Raw genomic sequence first — 24,232 nt, 5'->3', positions numbered from 1 at the left:
TGTTCGTCACATATATTAGCTATCACTATCAAAGTTGTTTTGAAAAGTCAAGACAATACTGTACTTCATATAATTTAGCTGATATATAAATAAGTTAAACTACACTGTGGGTATTTCTTTGACCCGAGTGACTCTTTAGGTGCATTTAGTATCTGTAAATATAATATAAATGGACTGTGTTGTCTTGAAGGCAGTGGAAGTTGCTGGAAATTACAATGGAGAAAGCAACGATGAGCTCAGAAATGGAAAAATGAAGGCATTTCTCTCATTAGCACGGTTCTCAGATACTCAGTACCAGAGAATTGAAAACTACATGAAATCATCAGAATTTGAAAACAAACAAGCTCTCCTGAAAAGGGCCAAAGAGGAAGTGGGCCTTCTTAAGGAACATAAAATTCAGACCAACAACAGGTAACTAGGTGTCTACAAGTGACAAGATAAACAGATATGCAGTGACTGTATATATACAGATATACAGAACCAGAGCATGAATTCATTTATGCTCATTATGTAAGCTCATTGTAGAATATATAGATGTTAGCTTTTTGTTTTGCTTTTTGTTTTTTTGTTGGTGTCAGACTTGAAAAGAGATAGGTGTTGAAATAGATGTTAACTAAGTACTGTCAGTAGTGACAACTTTGTCTTTGGTGGCCTAGGATAGCTTTTGAATTGTACAGACTTACTTTTAAGACAAAAAGTAAGTTTATTCCCTTTATAATCCTTAGAATTTTGCTTTTTATTCTGGGATGGATGCCTGATTTTTCATTGATGTTGTATATCATGCGTGATTTTGTAGTTTTATAAAATTTGATGGCTTTTATGTTTTCCTTTAATTATCCAATGCAAGATACACAGTGAAGGTTCAGCGAGAACTGGAACTGGATGAATGTGCACTACAGGCACTGAAAGAGGATCGTAAACGTTTCCTCTGTAAAGCAGTTGAAAATTACATCAATTGCTTATTAAGTGGAGAAGGACATGATACGTGGATATTTCGTCTTTGTTCCCTCTGGCTTGAAAATTCTGGAGTTCCTGAAGTCAATGAAATGATGAAGGCAAGTCGTCTTTTTCAACCCAGTATTCTTCCCTGTGATTTAAAAGTTTAGACATAGCCCCTCAATGTCATTGATTATGTATGCTTCTTTGTATCCTAGCACTTGGTTCAGTGCTCGTATACGTTCAAGTACACCTAGGTACTTAATTAGCTTTAGTGATGCAGGTTTTTGTGGAGAATTAGGTCAGTCTTTTCCTATTTCTCTGCAATTACCACAGGAAAGTACCCAGAATGCTGCTAGATTGGAGGATTTGGAAAGCAATTAAAAATGATATCACAAGTGGGTTTTTTTTCCCCCCTGCTTTATGCTTTTCTGGGATTTTCACAGTGAATTACTTTTGTAAATGGAAAAAAAATATATTTTTTAAGAAAATAACAAGGCAGCACTATTTCATAAGTTTTTATTTAAAAATCTTAGATTTTATTGATGACACCTAATATTAAAGTTCTGTTAACAATATATATACAGACAATCAGTTTGAAGCGTAAAAGTAAAGTGTTTCTTCTGGATGAAAAGAATGATAAGACTCATACTAGATACAACCAGTTTCTGCTACTAGTACACATTAAATCCTGTTACTTTTGGCATGTAGGGGATAATGTAGTTACTCCATTTTATTACACACTGACTTCTCAGGAGTCAGGATCACCATAGTCCTCAGACCCACATTTGTCCCCTTGGATTCACTGGAATATAAGTGATGCCAAGTATTCCCATTGTGAATACAATTTAATTTATGATCAAATAGTATGACTTACTGATAAATCAATCTGGAGTACCTATCAGAAAAACTTCCAGATAATACAAATAATATGGGAAAAAATGTAGTTAGTGAAGTTTTATTAACCACTAGATGATTTTACTAGTTGAAGAGCATTATCTTAGAATAATTTATTTACTCAGATGTGAAACTATTTGAAATAGATTTTCTTAATTTTGTAATTTTTTAATCGTAGGAAGATGGAATAAAGATTCCATCATACAAATTTTTGCCTCTTATGTACCAGTTGGCTGCTAGAATGGGGACCAAGATGATGGGAGGTCTAGGATTTCATGAAGTCCTCAATAATGTAAGTAAACCTGAAAATCAAAACACAGCAATTGTTTTTCTTTTATCATATTATATACTATATGAAGTATATATACTACTGTTCCATCCTAAGAAATGGAAATACAAAAAAGTTTTATCAGTCATATTTATTATGCTACACAGGGGCAAGAATAACGATTTCCTTTTGTCTCCTCTCACTGTACAGTTTCTCAATTTCTCTCTCTTCATTCCTCATGTACCTCACACACATACACACACTCCACCCATTCCAGTATTTAGTATAGTAGCGCATATCTTAATATTAAGCAAAATGAAAAGCATTGTGAATTTTCTACTTTTTTGTTTGTTTGCATAAAACTAATATTTCTTTGTTTTCTGCCAGCTCATCTCTAGAATTTCAACGGATCACCCTCATCATACTTTGTTTATTATACTGGCCTTAGCAAATGCAAACAAAGATGAATTTTTGACCAAACCAGAGGCAGCAAGGAAGAGTCGAATAACTAAAAATTCACCTAAACAAAATTCTCAACTTGATGAGGTATTTGGATTGAATGAACATATGTTAACTTTTTGAATTGTGTATTCATATTTTCCCAAAATACTATTTTAAGTCTCAGGAATTCTAAGAATGTGTGTTGTGACTATATTCAGTTTGTAAATCCTTTCTTATACCCCTAAAATTGGTTCAAAATTCCTGAATATTTCTCAAAATATAGGAAGTACCAATAATATTTCGCTTTTTTCCCCTCACAGCAATGAGCAGAGAAGAAATAGATTTCAAAAAGCACCCAGGTCATTTACTCTTAGGATTATTATACCTTTCATGTATTTCATTCATAAGGTTACTGTTTTGTTTGGATCTGAGGGATAATAGTCCTTCATTGCCTTCATGTGTGCATAAATTTTTTTCCTTTTGTTACTATAACTGAAAAGTTGAAGTGTTGACATTTTTTTGTTTGTTCTTTATTAATAGGATCGAACTGAGGCTGCAAACAAAATAATACGTACTATCAAAAGTAGGAGACCTCAGATGGTCAGAAGTGTTGAGGCACTTTGTGATGCTTATATTATATTAGCAAACCTTGATGCCACTCAGTGGAAGACTCTGAGAAGTATGTGTTTGAAAGAATGAGTGTTCCTTTCTGGCTATGTTATTTTCTGTAGGGGTATATTAATTATAGAGCTTAATATGTGAATATGTTTAAAATCACAAACAATAACTGTAATCGTAGATCTGAAGGTCCTAATGATTACAATTCACATATGATCCAAAACGTAGTTTTTATCTAATAGCTTCAACACCCCCCACTTTTTCACTTAATACTTTTGGTGGAACTGATGATAGAAGACTGCACTGAATTAATTATTTGATTCCTCTGGGTAACCTTCTGTTGCAGATATTTGTTGCAAAGAATTGCATAGAGGCAAGTCCTTTAAAATAACTGAATCATTGAGAGTTTTCAGGGTCAAAGGTTTTAGAAAATGATGTTGGTTACTCATTGTGCCCTAGGACTTAAAAATGAAAAGGGCTTACCATTTCCTGCATAAGCGTTAGAATGCCTTGCATGTAATCCATCACTCTTCTTGCTGTGTCTGTTCATATAATCACAAGCTGTAGTATTTGGTTATATGCATACACTTCTAAGTATATCTCTCCCCATACTTTAGTAATGATACTCCTTTTTCTGCTCAGAATCATACCTTCACATTTAATTTATTATTATTTTAAAATAAGAATGAAACTTCTCATTGTGTTTCTCTAAGCAAACAAAAAAGATTGTCGTTTATTCACATTTAATAGTAATATGTCAGGAGATCATTATCTATGTACTATGCAAACTGTTATGTAATTATCTTAAGAAGCTCAGCCTGGCCCCTCAGGTGGATGTGGTCTAGTTACCAGTGCCAGGTAACCTGCAAAAGCGTTTGTAAGCCGTGTTAACCATAGCAGTGCTTTGACCCTGAGCTACATTGTGTCCCTCGCCCCTGGGTCTCATTTCTAATCAGGGCCTGAACCACAGATGAGCCATAGGTTGGGTCTGTGGCATCTGCTGCATTGTGTTTTACCTTCAGTGCTATTCTCCTTAATTTGTAGTTGTCACTAAAACCTCTTTATTTTAAATACAGAAGGCATAACTATTCCAGCAGACCAGCCAATTACTAAACTTAAGAATTTAGAAGATGTGATTGTCCCTACTATGGAAATTAAGGTAATTTACCATTAACCGTTTTGAAATTTTTATTATTAAATGAAATTCCTCTTTACTAGGTTAAATCGTTTGAAATAGCCTTTTTTATAGGTAAAAATTGGTAAAATATTAAGTTTCATTTGTTTCAATCTATAGTTTTTTTCTTTATTAGGTTCACTTTGCCCAAGCCTTAGAATACTTAAAGGTCTCTCCTGCTTTCTTTTCTTTCGCCTTCAGTTTTATACCTCCCATCTAACTTAGGAAGAAGCTCTGTAGACTCTGACTTTCATTGGCCTAAAGAAAGAAAGATTCTCTGTTTAAATGCCAAGATTGATTTTCCACTTGGCAAGAAAGATCCTAATTATTCTGTATTGGTTTTTTTAAATTCTGTATGCATTAGAATTCACTGTCACGTATAACAGTATTAACTGATGTATATATTACAGTATTTGATAGACTAATGTACATGATACTTTCAGCTATGTCACAGTGATCTTTTATTGCTAGAAATACCCTCTGGGCAGGGATATATGTAATAATAAAGATTATAGTTTAGAAAATGATGGTTTTTAACTACATTGTTAAGTCTCTCCTTTGAGTTTGCAGTTTAGTGCTTAGTGTCTGTAGTTGATTTGAAATACAGCTGTATTACGTGGATGAACTAGTATCTTTCTAGCTTTACCAGCAATGTTATTTAGCTGAATATTTCCTGAAAATGCCATATTTAGAAGTTACAACCTAGAAGACTACTCTCCATACTTTTCTAAAATTTATTTTAATATGTTTTTGTGAGAAGTTTACTATTTTTTCAGATGATTTAACATGTACAAGTCAGTGTTAAGACCTGAACCCTGTTTTTTCAGTAGTTTTTCAGTGACGCTATTCTAATTTTGTATACCCTGCTTTTATTAAGAGATATTTAGAGAGGTACATTGTCTTATCTATGTCACTTTCTTAAACCTTTCCTTCCAATGTCAAATGTTCTTTCATTTAAACAGAAAATTAAAGTTATAGCTCCAGTTTTTAACCAGCCACATTGTTATTCATTCCTCTCTTTAATATTAAAATTGTTAATCATAATTCATTTTTCTTTAAATGCAAATAGTGTATCTGACCTATTATCATATTTATACTTTTTATTAGGTGGATCCCACAGGAGAATATGGAAATCTGGTGACTATTCAGTCATTTAAAGCAGAATTTCGTTTAGCAGGAGGTATAAATTTACCGAAAATAATTGATTGTTTGGGCTCTGATGGCAAGGAAAGGAGACAGCTTGTCAAGGTGAGACTTCCCGTCTATGGTGTGATTCTTAGAGGGTTAATGAAAAAATGTCAAAAGAAAAACTGTAGTTGATAGTTTTTTCCTTCTTTATGTGGGTCTTTGTTTTTATTCTGAATAATTACAAGTGAGGAAAACTGATAGAATAGAAATACATTATTTTCTAGAAGCAGAATGCTTTTCTCCATTTTATTATGTTTCTGAAAGACCATCACTATGACGACTGAAGTAAAAGAAGACTGCATACTTTTAAAATGTACGAACATGATGGGTTAACAATCAGCTGGCTCGTTATGGAAAAGATATTTTGGTGCTTGTTGATTATTTTCTTTAATAGTTCAAGTTGAAGGTTCTTGCTTCAATATCCTGAGTCTGGCACAATGTTAAGTGCTATTAAATGTGCCAAAAAGGGAGAGCATTCCTCCCTTCTCTGTTGGGAGGCTCTTTGGGCCTTGCCTGGGAGTTGTGCAGAAATAACAGTGCTGCCCTGCCCAGGCATTTTGCAGTGTGCCCTCAGGTGGAGGAAGAGTTCCAGGTCGTCTAATTACAAAAGCAGCTAGGGGAAACTTCTTTTTTCTGAATTGTTCTGCCTGCCTACTGTTACATCTTATTCTAAATGAAAGAATACCCTTAAGACTTAATTATTTAAGAGACCGTTAAGAGGAACACAGATGCTCAATTCACATTGATTTCTGAATGCCCTTTTGCAGTCCTCAGATGACTGTGTGATTTTATAATGAAGATGAACTGTACTTAGTTATTCCTGATTTAATTATTCTGAAGGGCCGCGATGACCTGAGACAAGATGCTGTCATGCAGCAGGTTTTCCAGATGTGCAATACACTACTGCAGAGAAACACTGAGACCAGGAAGAGGAAACTGACTATCTGCACATATAAGGTAACTAGTTTATACTTCTGCTGTTTCACCAAGAACATACCAAAGATGCCATTATTCAAACCAAGGGTCAGCAGATATTTTCTGTGAAGGACCAGATAGTAAACATTTGAGACTTTGTGGACCACATAAGGTCTCTGTCGCATAATCTTTTTTTTTTTTGTTCTTTAAAACCCTTTTAACCCGAAAAACCATTCTCAGCTCACGGGCTATTAAAAAAGCAGTCTGAGGCTGGGTTTGGTCCAAAGACCATACATTGTCAACCGCTGATTTAGCCATATATATATATTTTTTAACATATTCATAATGTTAATTGCAGTTAGGGGTTTCTTGCAATCAACTAAAGTATTCTGGTCTTTGACTATTTGGCTTATTTCCTGTATAAAAGTACTCTTAAGAAGAAAAGCATTAAGAAGAAAATACTGATTCAGTGAAGACTATAGCACATAAAATAGGCTTTTAAAAATTTTAATTTGTTAATTTTTGACTAGGTAATAAGTTTACATGGTTCAAAAATCCAACAATAGGAAAAGGTATGAAAAGAGAAGCCTTCTCTGACTCGTATTCCTATCAACCTCATCCCCCGCACCCTGTAGGTACCATTGTCATTTGTTTCCGGCATTATACAAAGAGAATATATTTCCTTATTCCCCGCTTTCTTAGAGAAAAGACAACATACATATCTTAACTCAGCAATATGTTACAGAGATATTGCTCATTTTTTAAAAGCTGCATTTTGTGTACATGTGTGGTTTTTATAAAAGTCCTTATTGTATAAAGTGGGCATTTGGGTCATTGGTAGTCTTTTGCTATTGCAAAGAATGCTGCGCTGCAATGAATAACCTTGAACATATAACATTTCCTGTATATGCAGGTCAGTTTGTGGAGTAGATTTCCCTAAGGTGCAGAGGATAAGTGCGCCTATAATCAATTTGTAATGGAGGTAGTAATGGAGGAATGTACCAATTTGCATTTCCTTCAGCAATTTGCCTGAGAAGACAGTTCTCAAGTCACATTATTCTATCAGTCATCTTTGGCCCTGACATTTAATGCTCATTTAGCATGTTTACATTTTTAAAAATAACAGGAAACCCTCATTTTGAAGGGTCCGTTTTCCATAGGTGCATCCGTTTTGGTTTCATTACTGAATCTCATGTTTGCCATTTATTCTTCTATCACTGCTATAACAAGGCTTCCCTGTTTATTCTTTATTCAGTTTCTATGAAGATATAAACAAATTAAGAAAGTGTATGGATAATTCACTGTGTCGTAGAGCAGCAATCTTTCAGAGACTCCGGGTAGTCCCATATCTGTATCTGATACCTGCAAAATGGTACAGACCAACAGTATTTATTTTCTCTAGCAAGTTAACTCTGCTTAATTTAACTGAGAGGTATTTTAACCATCAACTAAGACTAGTTTGAAAATATAATTGAAGAAATTTCCTTTCAAAGTAATAAAAAGTAGAGACTGCATGAAAAAAAATTATAGAAATATACAAGAAAGAGTAAAGGACAACTGACGTGAGAAAAGCTACCATATCTTAAATGAGAAGACGTTGAAAAATGTCCCCTCATTTCAAATCAATGCATAGACAGTGAAATTTGAATAAAATTTTTTATAACCTGGCAAAGTGATTTAGAAGTTTATCTTGAAAAGTATATTGGTGAGAATGACTAAAATGTCTTTGATAGATGTAATAGGTGAAAATAGACTTTGTCCAGTCATACTTAACAAATGGTAAAGCTTTAGTAATGAAGATGGTATGATTTGTGGCATAAGAATAGATAGATTAATAAAACATAATAAGTAGCCTTAAAACATGTTTATGAAAACATGTTTATGTAAAACATGTTTATGTACACTGATAATCAGTATATAACTGACTTTTTAAAAGTTTCTGAATAAGCCTAAAAATGCTGTTATCTCCGAGTATGAAGGGATTTTGGATAAAACCTGCTTTTTTATGTACTTCAAGTTCTTCATAATGCTCATTTTTTACTATAAAAGTAATTGTTAAACTAAAATCCCCAAATAGAGGGTCAGGGAAAAAGAAATTAGATCTGCCCTCCAAAATCCTGATTGAGTCCAGCTGTTGTAATTGAAAACAACTTAATTTTGAAACAAATATAAAACTCATTTGTTAGTTGGGCAGGGTAGGGGCGGGAAAAAATGCTCAGTAAGAAAAGCACACTTTTCTCTTAGCCTTCAAGTTTGTGAGAAATTTGTTACATGGAATTTTATAGGATATTAACTAACACAATTGGTCCTTTCCATTAGCAGTGGAAAAAAAAACTAGTTAGTCCTCAATGAATGTTGAACAAAAGTTAAACTTAGATCAATGCCACTGAAACTTAGCAGACATCATAATCACTTGGAGGGTTTGTTAAAACACAGATTGCTGAGCCCCATTCTCAGAATTTCTAATTCTTATGGGGCCTGAGAATATGCATTTCTAGCAGGATACGAAGTGCTGATGCAACTGTGGTTCAGGAATCACAGTTAGAGACCTGCCAGTCTAGTTACTTTGCTATCTATTGATCTAGCTTTATTGTAGGACAGAGTTGATGAGCTATTAGCTGTCTCCTATCTGGCAGATACTTTAATGATTGCTGAATTCTTAGAGGGCAGATATTATATGACATCAATGAAAGGACATTTTTGTGCTCTAAATAGCAGGTTTTTAGATAGCAAAGATGAGGACTGAAGAATTGGGTTACAATGGTTGCAAAAAGTATGGGCTATAAGAGTACCTCCTAGTTCTCTCAGAAAGTACCTCCTTTCCCAGCATATACACAGTCAAGCCTCCAAAGTTCATTGTTATAAAGCATGAAAGAGAGGCCTAGAATATTTTGAAGACAAAAATGACTAAACTTCCATTTCTACCTTGTGACTTTTTTAATTCCTAACTTTTGCACAGAACTATTTTACCAATTAAATAATGGCATTATTTAATGTTATACATGTGTCTGAATATTACAGTATGAGCTCTTAGCGTGAGAGTTTAGGTTGGACTTTATTGCTTAGAATTATAGTGCTGGGCCAGTAAATTTCGCGATTATTCCAGTAAATTTTATGTTATTTCGCGATTGTTCCAATAATGTGAAAATTATGTCATCAATATATCGAGCTAGTTCTTGATTTTTTTAGTTAAGGTTTCTAGAGGTTACTATGCTGTATGTAGGAAGCAGTCTGCCTAGTCCAGATCTTGTGTGGAGTGTTCCCAGTCCTGGCATTCAGGCCTCCTGTGATCAGAAGATTCATTGTCTACCTGGAACTAGCTCTTGGTACCAAAATCTCAAGTGTCAATGTGCAGCCTTAAAAGGAGAGACTTGTATATTGAAGCGCACCATATATCTCTTGTCAGAGAGACTCAGATAGTGATGAAAGACAAACTCTTATTGTATATGCTGATACTCAGTCTTAGCACTCTGGCAACCAGAATCATGGCCCTGCCTCATTTTTCTGTACCATACCTACATTTTTACAGAGTAAACCGAACAGCAAGCCTAATGTATTCGATGTGAAGAGGATTCTGTTTTTAAAATACAAGTCTCATAAACAGTATTTAAGTGCTGAAAGAAGCTGTGAACTGAACTCTTCATCATGTCTTACGCCTATAAATAATTTTTCTTCTTTGTGATGTACATATAGCAGAGCATCCTTCTCAGTCGCGGGTCTGGGAAAGAAGCCATAATGTCCTAAGACATTTATTGTACATAATGAATTAACTTCATTTCTGTGTATCTAGGATGGTACTAGCTATGTACCTTGGGAGAATTGAGAAAATAGCCATCAGTCATTTTTTTGTTATACCAACACAAAATACCCAGATATCCAGCTGAAAAAGGCTATTCCAAAGAATCTTAGTCCCAGAGAAAATACTGCCATTTGCCTTTTGAAACTTAAATTCAACTGTTTCTCCGTCAACCAGCATCACACTTGGACTCTGAGATGACGTAGAAAAAAGCCAACCTAATCCTTTCTAGATCAGTCTCTTAAAAAATAACAAGGTTTGATTTCCCCCCCCATCCACCCCCAGCCATAACTAGATATTGATAGCTAGTAATCAGTGGGAAGGAGACTTTATGGGATATACCAGGAGGCAAAAATGTTAATGTGATCAAGCGTTAGGGGTCACAGCTGTGGTAGCTCAGTCAAAAATAGGGCAGAGTTTCCTGGGAGGAAGACATTTGAGGTACTTAGGTTAGAGGGGAAATCAATTGGAAAGGTTATGAGATCCAGCCATTCATTTGTTCAATAAATGTTTATTTACTAGGTGCTGGGGATATAAAAGCAATAAGACATAGTCCTAGTCCTTAAGGACCTCCAGTCTAATGGAAATAGACACTCAAACATAATTACAATGCAGTGTCCAGTGCATCGTTAGAGAATGTGCCCTTGGGTTAAGGAGCATCACAGCAGCAGGCCCAGCCTGAAGAGCTCCTGCAAGTCATCGGTAAAATTTACATTGTGGATTGTGGCTCCATAGTCTTTTGCTCTTTGGACATCTTCCCTGCATATAATGAAACCCTATTTTTCCTTTGGTTAGTCCATAAAAGACGACTTGTCAGTTCACGTACAACCTTTTGGAAGGACTGGATGCAGATGGAGTTAGTCAGTTATGTAGAGCTCTAAGACATATCTCAAACTCAACAAGGTTAAAATAGAGCTCTTGACTGATCACCTCTATTTCCCAAAACCCCAAACCAAACCGAACCTGCTCTTCACTGTCTCAGCACATGGCACCACCTTCATCTAGTTGCTCCGACCAGAACCTGGAGGCCTTATTTTTTTTTCCACATTTATTACTGTGGAAAATTTCAAACGTACACAAAAGTAGATAGAATTATATAACGAAATCCCCTTGTACCCACCACCCAGTTTCAACAATTATCAACTCATAGACAATTTCATTTCTACTTCCACTTACTTCCTCCCGTCAAATATTATTTTGAAGCAAGATGTCATATTTCATCTGTAAACATTTACAATGTGTAGATCGATGTCTCTTAAAAAATTAACCATGGTACTATCATTACTCCTAAAACAATTAACAGTGATTTTTAAATATCACCAAATATTGGAGCTCATTTTAAACTGCTGTCTTTCTCAATTCTCACATCTGTTCCGTCAGCAAGTCCTTATTGGTCTGCTTTTAGTCACGTCACTTTTACCACCACTCCCATTACCACTCTATTCCAAACAACAGTCACTTCTCTTTCAGAGTACCCAACAACAAACCCTTTCTTCTACTCTTGGCTCCCCAAAGCTAGTTCTCTACTCAACAACAGTTACAACGATCCTTTTAAAAGAGTCTGAGAATATGTCACTTTCCTGTTCAAAACCCCAGATGACTTCACATTGTCCCTGAAGGAAAGTGATTTGTGCCTTCTGTTCTCTCTCCAACCTGATCTACCACTCTCCCACCCTTACCTCTCACTTTCTCCTTGTGAGGATGAGTTATCTGGCTTGTCTCACCTCGACTTCTTGCTATCGCTCAGATACACCAGTTTTGTTTCACCTCGGGGCTTTTTTACTTTGCATTGCTTGGAATGCCTTTCCCTTAGATCTTTGCACAAATACTCCCTTCCTTCATTCAGGTTTCTGCTCCAGTGTCACCCCCTCAGAGAGGTCTTCTCTGACCTCGTCTCCATCACTCACTTTCTTTTTTAAATGTATGTTTTGTTCTGTTATACTTGTTATCTGGCATCATTAAATATTTATTAATGTTTAGGTTCTTTCACCAGAATGAAGCTTTATGAAGGCGTGGTCTTCATCGCCCTGTTTGTCACTCTCTTCTCAGTGCCCTGGCACCATGTATGACACGGAATAGATTCTCCACAAATATAGTTAATAAATTAATGAGAGGCCTCCTTAAGGCACAAAACATAAAACAGTTCAACGTTTGAATACATTAAAATAAAAAATTTTTAGAATTAAAGATAAAACAAAGACAAGTAGCCAGCTGAGGAAACAAATTTAATGATGTTAATAACAAAGGATTGTTGTAGTATTTATAATAACAAGGGATTTACATAAAAATATGCAAAGAACTCTTACAAACCAGTAATTAAAAGATCATAGAAGAAAAAAAGGTAAAGAATACATGAATAGACAATTCATAAGAAGAAAACATTTGAATGGCCTGTAAACCTATCAGATTATACTAAGCCTTTCTTACAATCTGGAATATACAGATTAAAAACACAATGAGGTACCATTACACACCCCTCAGACTGGCAATATCTAAAAAACAATACTATGTATTGGGAAGGTTATGGAATAAACTGCTGCTGGGTATATAAATTGGTGCAACCACTTTGGATAGTTATTTGGCAGATAGTTAGTTATCTGGTTAACTAAGTTGAAGATGCATACCCTGTATGACCCAGCCTTTCAATTCCTAGGTATTTACCCTAAAGAAACTGAACTATGTTCACCAGTAGACTAGTTCGTTGCAGCAGTGTTTCAGAGAAATCTGGAAACAGTGTAAATGTTAATAGGTGGATTGGATAAATTAGATAATTATGGTATATTTATACAATATACACTTGTTAAAACAAATGACTTAAATTTAAATGTACTAACATAGTTAAAGGTGAAATAATGTTGAGTTAGAAAAAAAGCAAATTGCAGAAGCATGCATGTACCGTGTTTTCCCAAAAATAAGACCTAGCCGGACCATCAGCTCTAATGTGTCTTTTGGAGTAAAAATTGTTATAAGACCCGGTCTTATTTTAATATATTAATTTTTAATATAAATTAATATTAATTTTTGCTCCAAAAGACACATTAGAGCTGATGGTCCAGTTGGGTCTTATTTTCGGGGAAACACAGTAATACTCTTTATTTAAAGTTTACAACTATTTATGGTTGTATAGCTTTGAAATAAAAATATACCAAAAAATACATGAATATGATAAGCAAGTTGGCAGTCATCTTGATGAAGCATCTAGCATGCCATCTTGGGGAGGGGGCATGTGGTCAGTGAGGGGTACGAAGAGAGCGAATGCTCTTTCCCAGCAAATATGAGAAAATCTTAGATATGATAAAGCTGTTTAGTGGGTAAAAGGGTATTTATATCATTTTCTACACTTGGTGTTTATAAGATGTCATAATTTTTTGGGTTATCTTCCCAGTAAACATTTTATGTTTAGGAATGCATTTCCTCTTGGTGACCCTAACAAGATTATAAAGGAGGAATACATATGCTTGCGATTATTAAGGTATACTAAAATTGAAACTACATTCAATGTTTTTCAAAGTGAAATTCATCAGATTTGTTTGATATTAAAAGTGTAAGGAAAGCATAGTTAATTTCTCTTCTAAATGGAACAAAGTAAGTATGGCTCAATCACAGATGATGACGAGTATCACTAGCAGGATTGACCTCTCAAGGAATCGTGGACACTGAGAGATGAGCAGGTTCTCAGAAGTCTAAGAAGCAGGCTAGAAAATCTTACTCTTTGAGCTTCAGTATGTTTTTGATTGCTTGCCTCCATCGAACTTTGTCTCCTAGGCACAGAGAAATACTAATACAACTTGGAAAAATGCTTCACACTAACTTTGATTGTTGAATTATTGTCACTTGTTCTTTAATGCCCTTCTGTAATCAAAAGGTGTTTATAACTTCAGGTGGTTCCCCTTTCTCAGCGAAGTGGTGTTCTTGAGTGGTGCACGGGAACTGTCCCTATTGGTGAATTTCTTGTTAATAATGAGAATGGTGCACATAAAAGATACAGGCCAAAGGATTTCAGTGCCCTTCAATGTCAAAAGAAAATGATGGTAAGTGACACTCAAAAGTATGAGTTATTGCAAGATTGTGTACTAGCTTATGAAAAATGACAGTTATCAACTAGTATAGAATACAGAAAGTTTTATGAGGTAATTAATGATACTAAATAAGAGAAAGTAAGCTCACCAGAGTGAAAAGGTGTGTAAGTGAAAAAAGGTTTTTAAAACATGTAGTGTCTACCCTGTTCGATGAGAAATTTAATTTTTCAATCAATGTATGCTAATTTGCTTCCAGTTTGGAGTTAAGCTAATTCTTAACAAAACAAACAAAATACTAACTAAAACCAAAAGAAAAACAGATTATGAAATAATTTTTATATGAAACTAATATAGAGACCTTCTAAGACACTTGACACAATACACTGGCCATTTGGTCTGACATTCACCCAATCAGCAACATTTACTGAATGCCAGGTACCTCTCTACTAGGTACTATACTGAGACTTCACAAATGTTAAGACAAATCATCTCGTTTTATCGCCTGGTAAAATGAGAAGAAATTTAGAGAACTTCACTTGCCCCAGGTCAGTGAGCTAATAAATGGTGGAGCAAGGATTTGAACCTCGTTTGTCCAACTCTAAAATCCATTTACCTTTCCTTTTATTGTGCTTTCTGTTACATGTTTTTAAAAATATGTGGTAAAGTGCTACAGGCATTGTGTGGAAGGGCTGTGCAAGGTACACTATAGACACAAAGGAGGAAATGGTTAGTTCTACATGGGGCAGGGGTGAGTGGAGAGAATCAGATTCAAGAAAGGCTTCTTGAATTTGAGCTGAGTTTTGTAAATGAATTTGTTTCCAAGCAGAAAGAGATATAAGCAAAGAGAAGGAGGCATGAACATGCAGTTAAAGACAGCATAGGTTTAGTCTTTGAGGGGTAGATAGGAGATTAGAACAGTAATCATCTGTCAAAAAATGGAGGCTTGCTTCATGAAATGCTAAGAAATTTGCACTTTATACTGTAGGAAATAGAGAACCCTTGGGAAGAATATTAATAATCAGGTTTGCATTTTAGAAAGATAACTGGTAGCCTGTGGGTTAAATTTTTGAGAAAGCCGGCTAGAGGCATGAGGCAGGGATCTGAACTAAGACTAATGACCATAGGAATGGAGAATACAGGGTACGTCTGAGAAATATTAAGGAGGCAGAACTGATAAGATGTGGTTGCTGATTAGAAGCGGGGTTGGTGAAAAAGAGCAATGAGTAGCACACAGTTTTCTGGTTGGAGTGATGGGGTTGATGGAGAGGCTATGTACTGTGTCAAAAAATAGAGGAAGTGGCTGTGGTTTGCCAGAGATGAGAAGGTGGATTCCTTTGGATTTGGAAGTGATCCAAGTGAAGGTGTTGAGGGAGCAGTGGAAGAGGCACATCGAGTTGGATGGAATTTAATGAAGACATCTGGGCCAAAGATACGGATTTTGAAGTCATCAGCACATAGATGGGAGTTCGGCCAATTGAAGTAGACAAGCTTTGCTTCAGGGAAGTATTGTACTATATAGTGTAGGAAATGTTGGAGGACAGATCTGAGACGCGCCAGCTGCTTTGCCATCCATCAGTGACTCTTCCTCCATTTCTCATTTTTCCTTTCGTACCCCTCGTGCTGTGATACCGTAACATAAGACTATCTGCAGCTACCTTTGACATTTTTGTGTTTACTTCACATAGATTACAGGATCATTCAAATTAGAATTAAGACAAATAACAGTCACTGATGGAGTGCCTCCTTCCACTAATATTAACATGAAAACCCTAAAGGGGTTATAATTTGTTATTAATTGCTTCCCTGACCAGACTGGTAACTTTTTGTGGGTAGAGATAGTATCTTTTTATTGCCTCTCTGTCATACTGTTTGCTATATACTGTGTTTCCCCAAAAATAAGACCTAGCAGGACCATCAGCTCTAATGCGTCTTGGAGCAAAAATTAATATAAGACCAGGTCTTATATAATATAGTATGATATAATATAAGACTGGGTTTTATATTAATTTTTGCTCCAAAAGATGCATTAGAGCTGATGATCTGGCTAGGTCTTATTTTTCAGGGAAACATGGTAGAAACTCTTAGTAGAATTAAATTAGTTGAACACGACATTGAGAAAATAACTTTACATTTAATCTATTTAAAGGACATACAAAAGAAGTCTTATGAAGAGAAATATGAAACCTTCATGGATATTTGCCAGAATTTTCAACCAGTTTTCCGCTACTTCTGCATGGAAAAATTCTTGGACCCAGCTGTTTGGTTTGAGAAACGATTGGCCTATACTCGCAGTGTGGCTACTTCTTCTATTGGTAATCTTCTTACATACTTTAGTAGATTCAGCACTTCCTACATTCTTAGTTGCAGGGGTAGGATGGTATTGCTGGTGGTTGTCAACCAAACCATCTTCATCATTATAAAATCATTGAGTTTCTTGTTCATCCTGATTCTTAGTTTCTGATTGTAGTTCTTCTTAGCTTTTGCAGGAGAGAATTCTTCTACCACAAGGTAGGGGAATAAGACTAGATATTCTTTTTTGTTTAACAGTGAATATGGCTTATTTCTCTTCCTGGATTTACTATATCATTTTTTGAGACTTTTCTTTGGAAAATAATAAAACCCATGATAACTCCATTTATTTCCTTTATTTTCTTTTGCACAGAAATCTATTTTATACAATAGTATTATCACCCAGTGATTGATTCTGTTTAATACAATTTTAGAATAGAAATGATACATATTTAAATATTCAGTGTACAGCATACATTTTGACTTTGTTTTTTAATTTTTAAGAGTTTGGAATAGCTATGTAGGGCACCTAACAAAATCCTAGAGTATGAGAACTAACAGGAACATCAAAGATCTTTTAATGTGTTGGTTTTTAACTAAAGACCACTTCCTCCATCTCTTACGTACCCCAGGAAAGCAGGGCATGCATGTTTTGAAAAAGTTCTAGGTAATTATGAAATCCTCTTCTACATCGAGAATCATTAATCTGATTCAACTAATTTAGTTTATAAATAAGACGGTAGGCCCAGTTAACGACAGAGCTAGCCAGGCACTCAGGCATGCTGACCTCCTATTCAGTCTTTTTATTTATTTATAAATTTTATTGGGGAATATTGGGGAACAGTGTGTTGCTCAGCTCCAAATCCAGTCTCTGTTTTCAGTCTTTAGTTGCGGGAGGCTCAGCCCATCATCCCATGCGGGAATTGAACTGGCAACCTTATTGCTGAGAACTCGTGCTCTAACCAACTGAGTCATCCGGCCGCCCCAGAGCGTTTATTCAGTCTTTTCTGTAACACCACTCAGTGTCTTTCATTAGGTTAAAAGCATTTTAAGACATGTTATCATCTGTCTTATAAATGAAAATGCAGTTTTTTCTGGGTACATACTTGGTGAAATGAATTAATGGTTAATTTGTGTTAAATATAATTCATCAAGCAGAAGAAAGTTTCACTGAAGAATGAAGAACTTACACACAGGCTTCTCAGTTTAAAAGTATACTCTCTATCAGGGTTGTCTAAACTTTTTTCAACGTTTTTTACCAAGGGCCACATGCGGTAAAATACACAAACAGCCGGGCCACTCACTCGAGGTGAAGTACGAATTGCCTCACCTGGTTTATTTAAGTAAACTGAATATAGTTTTGGAATTTGCTGCGGGCCAATTAACAATGGATTGCGGGCCGCAGTTGGCCTGCGGGCTGCAGTTTTGACACCCCTGCTCTATATATATTTGAGTGCACATAATGCAGTGCTTTGGCCCTGATAAATAGTAGTCTCAACTTTAACCATACTAATATTTGAAGTACTGATATTTTTCAATGTGTGCTTTATTAATAAAGGGAAAACTTTTTAGCAGTCATCTAGAATTCATAAAAGTATAAATGAAAATAGCTGGCAAGATTTGACTTAAACTCAAAATGGCCAGTTTGTACATGACTTCCTTTAAGTAGACTAAAAAGCCTAAGCCACTTAAAAATTATATAGTCAGTGCTATTAGTTGAAATTAGGGCTAAATGTGTTATAGAAATAGACACAAGTATAGAAATATCAGTGATTTCATGTTTCTTTTCCAGTTGGTTACATACTTGGACTTGGTGATAGACATGTACAGAATATCTTGATAAATGAGAAGTCAGCAGAACTTGTACATATAGATTTAGGTAAGTAATCAAAGACATGCATTTTTGTTCTGTTTAATAAATATGTGGTCATCAAGAAATGTTTGCCCACCAGGATATTACAAGAATGAGAAAGATAAATACATCAAAGCAATGAACATTGTTTTTTAAAAAAGCAGAAACACAGTGATGCTGGAGTAAGTAGCAAACTTTGCCAGGGCTAATGAGTGAGACTTACTAGAAGTGACGTTTAAGCCAGGTCTTCAAAGATAACCCAGACAGAAGATAGAGCACAGTGAAAGGAGGACTAGTGAAGGTGTAGCAGGTTGTAGGAATGGGGAGACAGGGGAGACATTCAGTGTGGCTGGAGTGAAGTTTGCATGTAGCTGAGTAGCTGGATGGATAGATTGATATTAGACTATAAAAAGCCAGGCTGCGAAGTTCCAGCTTTAATCTGCTAAACAATGGGAAGTAAATGAAGGTATATTTAAGCAGGACATGATTACATTTGATTATTAGAAAGGTAATTTGGGAGCAGTATTGGCAGCATGAAGACAAGGTAATGGGTATTATAATAGTTTAGACAAGAGAGGATGAAGATTTGGACCACAGTAGTAAAGATCAGGGCATTGGATTTGGGGGACATTTTTGTAGTAACCTGAACCAGTGATAATTAGATGTGGAAACAGTGGGAAAGGAGACTCCAGGATAACTGAAGTTTCTATATGAAGAACACAGCAGATTTTGTATAGAATAAGAAAGTGGTGAGTTCAGTTTTACACATTATTTTCAGGTATTAATGGGATTTCCAGGTGAAGTAGGCAATTTAATACATGTTACCCCGAAAATAAGACCTAGCCAGACCATCAACTCTAATGCGTCTTTTGGAGCAAAAATTAATATAAGACCCAGTATTGTATTTTATTTTATTTCATTTCATTTATTTTATTTTATTTGTTTTGTTTATTTTTATTTTTTTAATTTGTGTTTTTTATTTTTTTATTTTACGCATTTTATTTACATGTATTTTATATTATTTATTTTATTTTATTTTTTCATTATTTTATTTTATTTTTATTTTCCTCTTTTATTTTTTATTTGCTTATTTTATTTTATTTATTTTACTTTATTTTATTTTATTTACAGTGGTACCTCTTTTCTAACGTCTCCGTTGACGAACATTTCGGTTTATGAATGCTGTAAATTTTATGGATTTATGGTATCATTAGATAAGAAAATTAATGCTAAATTTGCACTTTTAAGGGTTGATTTTAAAGGTCTGGAACAGATTAATCCATTCTGGAAGGCGGGCTTCTCCTCTGTTAACAGTTCGTCTGGATCATAGGACGCTGCGTCCGTGTGGGGATGCAAAGAGCTTTTGAAGTTCCAAAGCTCTTCCTGCACCCGTGTGTTTCAGCAGTTCTGTTTACTCCTGCACACAGATTCAGAGCCCGTGTGTTTCAGCAGTTCTGTTTACTCCTGCAGCGATCCGCCCAGATAGGTGGGGACAGGGACCTGGTGTGTTGTGAGAGGTGGTCCAGAGCAATGGCAGCGAACACCACCACAGCCAGTCCTGCTTCAACAGCTCCCTCTCCTTTGCCGGAACTAGTTGGGCTGCGAATCTGTGTCTGCGGTCCACAGGTCTCAGCACAGCAGATATTCTGTTCTTTTTATCTGGCACTGCTGCTGTTCCACTTCTAGCACTGGGCACCTGGGGGCGGGGCGAGCTCTGGGAAGGTAGGAAGGGGGTGGCTAGGCTCAGTGCCTATGGCTTCCATTCTCTGCTGGGCAGTGAGGACTTAAACCACCGTTTTCAGCCTTCTTCTCAGTCTATGCTCCAAGGTCTCTGCCGTGAGCGTTGGGTTCAGCCGTATTGTATTATATGCTGTCCCCTCAGCCCTGTGGGCCATAAGTGGAGCCCTAGCAGTCTGACCTCTTCCCTCTCCCGTAGCTGCGGTAGTTGAGGAATGCACTGAACTCAGAGCACTGAGCTAGGTCAGCGTCCTGCGCCCTCGCAGCCCCATCTCCACACTTCCCACCTCCCCTGCTGGCACAATTTGCCCACCTTTAGGTGATTTCAGTAGTGAGCCTCTTAGTCTTGCCTGTTTCCTGTGCAGGGAGTCCTTTGTGGAGTTATAGTTCAATTTGTTGTAAATGCCAGGATTTCCAGAGGCTCACCTCATGCAGTGATCTTTATGACGTCACTCCTACTACTTTATTTATTTTGTTTTATTTATTTATTTTATTTTTTGGATTTATTTTATTTTATTCACTTTATTTTACTTTATTTACAGTGGTACCTCAGTTTACGAACTCCATAAATTTTAGATAATTTATGGATTAGATAATAAAATTTATGCTAAATTTGCACTTTTAGGGGTGGATTTAAAGGTCTGGAACAGATTAATCCATTTTGAATTATTTTCTGTGGGGGAACTGCGCTTGGTTTTCAAACGTTTCAGAACTCAAACTGTCTTCCAGAATGAATTATGTTCGATAACCAAGGTACCACTGTATTTTATTTTATTTATCTTATTTTTTTTATTTTTTTACTTTATTAAAATTTTATTTATTTTTTAATTTTTTAATTTTATTTATTCATTTTATTTATTTTATTCTATTTTATATTTTATTTGTTTTATTTTACTTACAGTGGTACCTCAGTTTTTAAATGTCTCCGTTGACGAACATTTCGGTTTACGAATGCTGTAAATTTTATGGATCTATGGTATCATTAGATAGTAAAATTCATGCTAAATTTGCAGTTTTAGGGGTTGATTTTAAAGATCTGGAACGGATTAATCCATTTTGCATTACTTTCTATAGGGAAACTGCGGTTCTAGAATGTTTCAGAAACTGCAATAGTCCGAAACGGATAACATTCGAAAACCGAGGTACCACTGTATTTTATTTTTTTTATTTTATTTTATGTTTTTTTTTAAATTTTTTTTTTATTTTTTTACTTTAATTTTTTATGTTACTTATTTTATTTTACTTTATTTCCTCTTATTTTATTTTTGTATTTTTTATTTTTTATTTTTTTATATATATATTTTTTAATTTAATTTTCTTTTATTCTATTTTTTATTTTATTTATTTTATTTTTATTTATTTATTTTGTTTTATTTAATTTTTTGTTTATTCTTATTTTTATTTTAGTTTTTTATTTTATTCATTTCATTTTATTTTATTTACAGTGATACCTCGGTTTACGAACGTTGTAAATTTTATGGATCTCTGGTATCATTAGATAGTAAAAGTCATGCTAAATTTGCAGTTTTGGGGGTTGATTTTAAAGGTCTGGAACGGATTAATCCATTTTGCATTACTTTGTATGGGGGAACTGTGCCTCGGTTTTCGAACATCTCAGAACTAACTCCAATGGTGGTCTTCTGGTTTATATTTGAAAACCGAGGTACCACTGTATTTTATTTTATTTATTTTATTTATTAATTTTTAATTTTTATTCTTTTTATTTATTTTGTCTTTTATTTTATTGTAATTCTTTTATTTATTTATCTTATTTATTTTATTCTATTATTTTTATTTTATGTCTTTTATTTTTTTATTTTTTTATGGTGTTTTATTTATTTTTTAATTTTACTTTATTTTTTTATCCGGTCTTATATTATATTAAAATAGATCGGGTCTTATATTAATTTTTGCTCCAAAAGACGCATTAGAGCTGATGGTCCAGCTAGGTCTTATTTTCTGGGAAACATGGTATATAGGAGGGCAAAAAGTTGAGCATAATGACGGAGATGTAGACCTTTCAGCAAATAAGTCATTGGGCTGGAGAAGGTTCTGATCTTATACATCAGCCTTAATAAAGAGGAATAAGGATAGAATCATAAGGAATACCAGCATTGAAAAGGCTCAGTCAGAAAAAAAAAACATGAGGAATAACCAAGAAGTCATGGGAACTAGAAGGTGGAGATACCTTGGAAACCAATGGAGGAAAAATTTTCATGAAGGAAGTCCTCAGTAATATCCGATACAGAAAGACCAGATAAGATGAATGCTAATAATAGGCCTTTGAATTTAACAATTAATCAATCTTGGAGGCCTAGGAAGTCATCTTTGGATAGAATGGATAAGTGAGATTGTGAAAAGGCAATGGACGTTGAAGATGTATAGATTAAGAATGTGGAATTGATCTGCAAGAAGTTTAGAAGGAAAGGGAAAGATAGGAGAGAAATTTACTACCATCTGAGAGATGAGAAGATGAGAGACACACATATACGTTTGATCCTTTTGTTTTAAGAGTTTAATATGAGAGGCATGAACATGTTAGGTATTGATAAGATAAAGGAAGGAGACAAAGATAATTAGTAGCAAGGGAAATTATATAGTATGTGAGGGAGTAGAGTTGGCTTCACATTGGTGGCATGTCAGCTTTTCTGCTAAGAGAGGAGGAAAGCATGAGTGCTAATAGGAAAGTCTAAAACTAGAGAGGAAAGAATCTTTGCCATGCTGTTTTTTCTGAGAAATAGAAAGCATGTGTGTTTGCTAAGAATTGGAGGGATGGTAATGACCTTAAAAGAACAATAAAATTCTAAAACAGGTACCATGGAAATGAGACCAAGAGTCATAGAAAGGAATAAGGAAAAGGCGTGCCAAGCAGTTGAAGGGTCACTTTCCTAAGGGGATAATCCTAATTTGTAGTGGAGCCAATAGTGTCATCATGTTTTCTTCCAGCAGTCTTCAACACCCTTGGAGTTTAATTTTTTGTTTGAAATGGTAGGTTTGGAGGGGCAAGGGAACAAGGAGATTTCAGGTCCTAGTGAGAGTAATCAGCCTTGCAGTCTATACTCTGAAATAAGTAGGGAAGAGAGGCTAGTAGACTAGAAATCTCAGTGAGTTTGAAGACTGTTTAATAAGTGTGTAGAGGCGAAGAGGTTTTGATTAGAATGTAGAACTTAAGAGTCCTAAGAAAGTGTAGTTTTAGGAAATTATAAATTCTACAGTGTAATCCATATAAGTGGTTTGCTAAGAGAGTAAAGTTGAATTTCATTAGAACAGAGAAGATCAAGGGTTTTATATGGTTTTTCCCCAGAGTGAATTCCAGAGTTGGGACAGAAAGGAAGTTTGTGAGCTAGGTTTATACCAGTGTTCACTGAATTCAGGAGACTGTCTTAGAGGTTGGCGTACAATAATGAGAATGGGTGGGGTTGTTAGAGCCAGAAGATGGGAAGCTCAATAAAAGTGAGATTTTTGCATGAGAATGAAAAGGCAGTGGTCTGGAAGCTGCAAAGTTGAGATAAAAGTATGGTAACCTCTGTCTAAGCCATGCTGAAAGCATCTAAAAAAAGGGAAGGATAAATTGGTACTATTTGGCATTATCTACTAACGCTAAACTGGTGTATCTCTTGTGACCCAGCAGTTGCACTGCAGTAGAAGTACACACATATGTATAAGCATGTTCATAGTACTGTTCATAATAGCCCCAAACACCCATCATAAGTAGAATAGATGAATAAATTACAGTGTTTTCATAAAATGGAATACTATGTAACAGTGAGATTGAATGAATTATAGCTACAGACAACATGGAAGCCTCTCACAAATATAATGCTAAGTGAAAAAATCCAGATACAAAAGAGTACGTACTATATAATTCCATTTATGTAAAATCCAGAACCTGGTAAAATTAATCTACTGTGTTAGAAGTCAGGGTAGCGCTAACCCTTTGCAGAGGTGGTCAGTGGTTGGTAGAGAGGTGAAGAGGGGCTTCTGGAGTGCTGGTGACATGGTCTGTTCACTGTGTAATTCTCAACAAGCCATACACTGGGATGATTTGTACAGTTTTCTGTGTTTATCTCTTTGGTTATCTGTTGCTGCATGACAAACCACC

At 35.3% G+C, this 24,232-nt stretch overlaps 1 protein-coding gene across 2 annotated transcripts in view; it reads left to right on the top strand.

The window, feature by feature from the left end:
• Positions 1 to 24,232, top strand: part of ATM (ATM serine/threonine kinase) — a 116,687-nt gene that overhangs the window by 81,028 nt on the left and 11,427 nt on the right. For both annotated transcript variants that reach the window (XM_033120446.1, XM_033120445.1), the window contains 11 exons: positions 191 to 411; positions 848 to 1,055; positions 2,012 to 2,125; positions 2,489 to 2,647; positions 3,083 to 3,221; positions 4,237 to 4,319; positions 5,442 to 5,582; positions 6,363 to 6,479; positions 14,115 to 14,264; positions 16,399 to 16,564; positions 18,334 to 18,420. In XM_033120446.1, coding sequence (XP_032976337.1) covers positions 191 to 411; positions 848 to 1,055; positions 2,012 to 2,125; positions 2,489 to 2,647; positions 3,083 to 3,221; positions 4,237 to 4,319; positions 5,442 to 5,582; positions 6,363 to 6,479; positions 14,115 to 14,264; positions 16,399 to 16,564; positions 18,334 to 18,420 — 1,585 coding nt within the window. The remainder of the gene's footprint in view (positions 1 to 190; positions 412 to 847; positions 1,056 to 2,011; positions 2,126 to 2,488; positions 2,648 to 3,082; positions 3,222 to 4,236; positions 4,320 to 5,441; positions 5,583 to 6,362; positions 6,480 to 14,114; positions 14,265 to 16,398; positions 16,565 to 18,333; positions 18,421 to 24,232) is intronic.

The sequence above is a fragment of the Rhinolophus ferrumequinum genome, chromosome 11, assembly GCF_004115265.2.
Source record: "Rhinolophus ferrumequinum isolate MPI-CBG mRhiFer1 chromosome 11, mRhiFer1_v1.p, whole genome shotgun sequence".
Classification (NCBI taxonomy): Eukaryota; Metazoa; Chordata; class Mammalia; order Chiroptera; family Rhinolophidae; genus Rhinolophus; species Rhinolophus ferrumequinum.
This window is presented reverse-complemented; position numbering and strand designations above follow the sequence as displayed.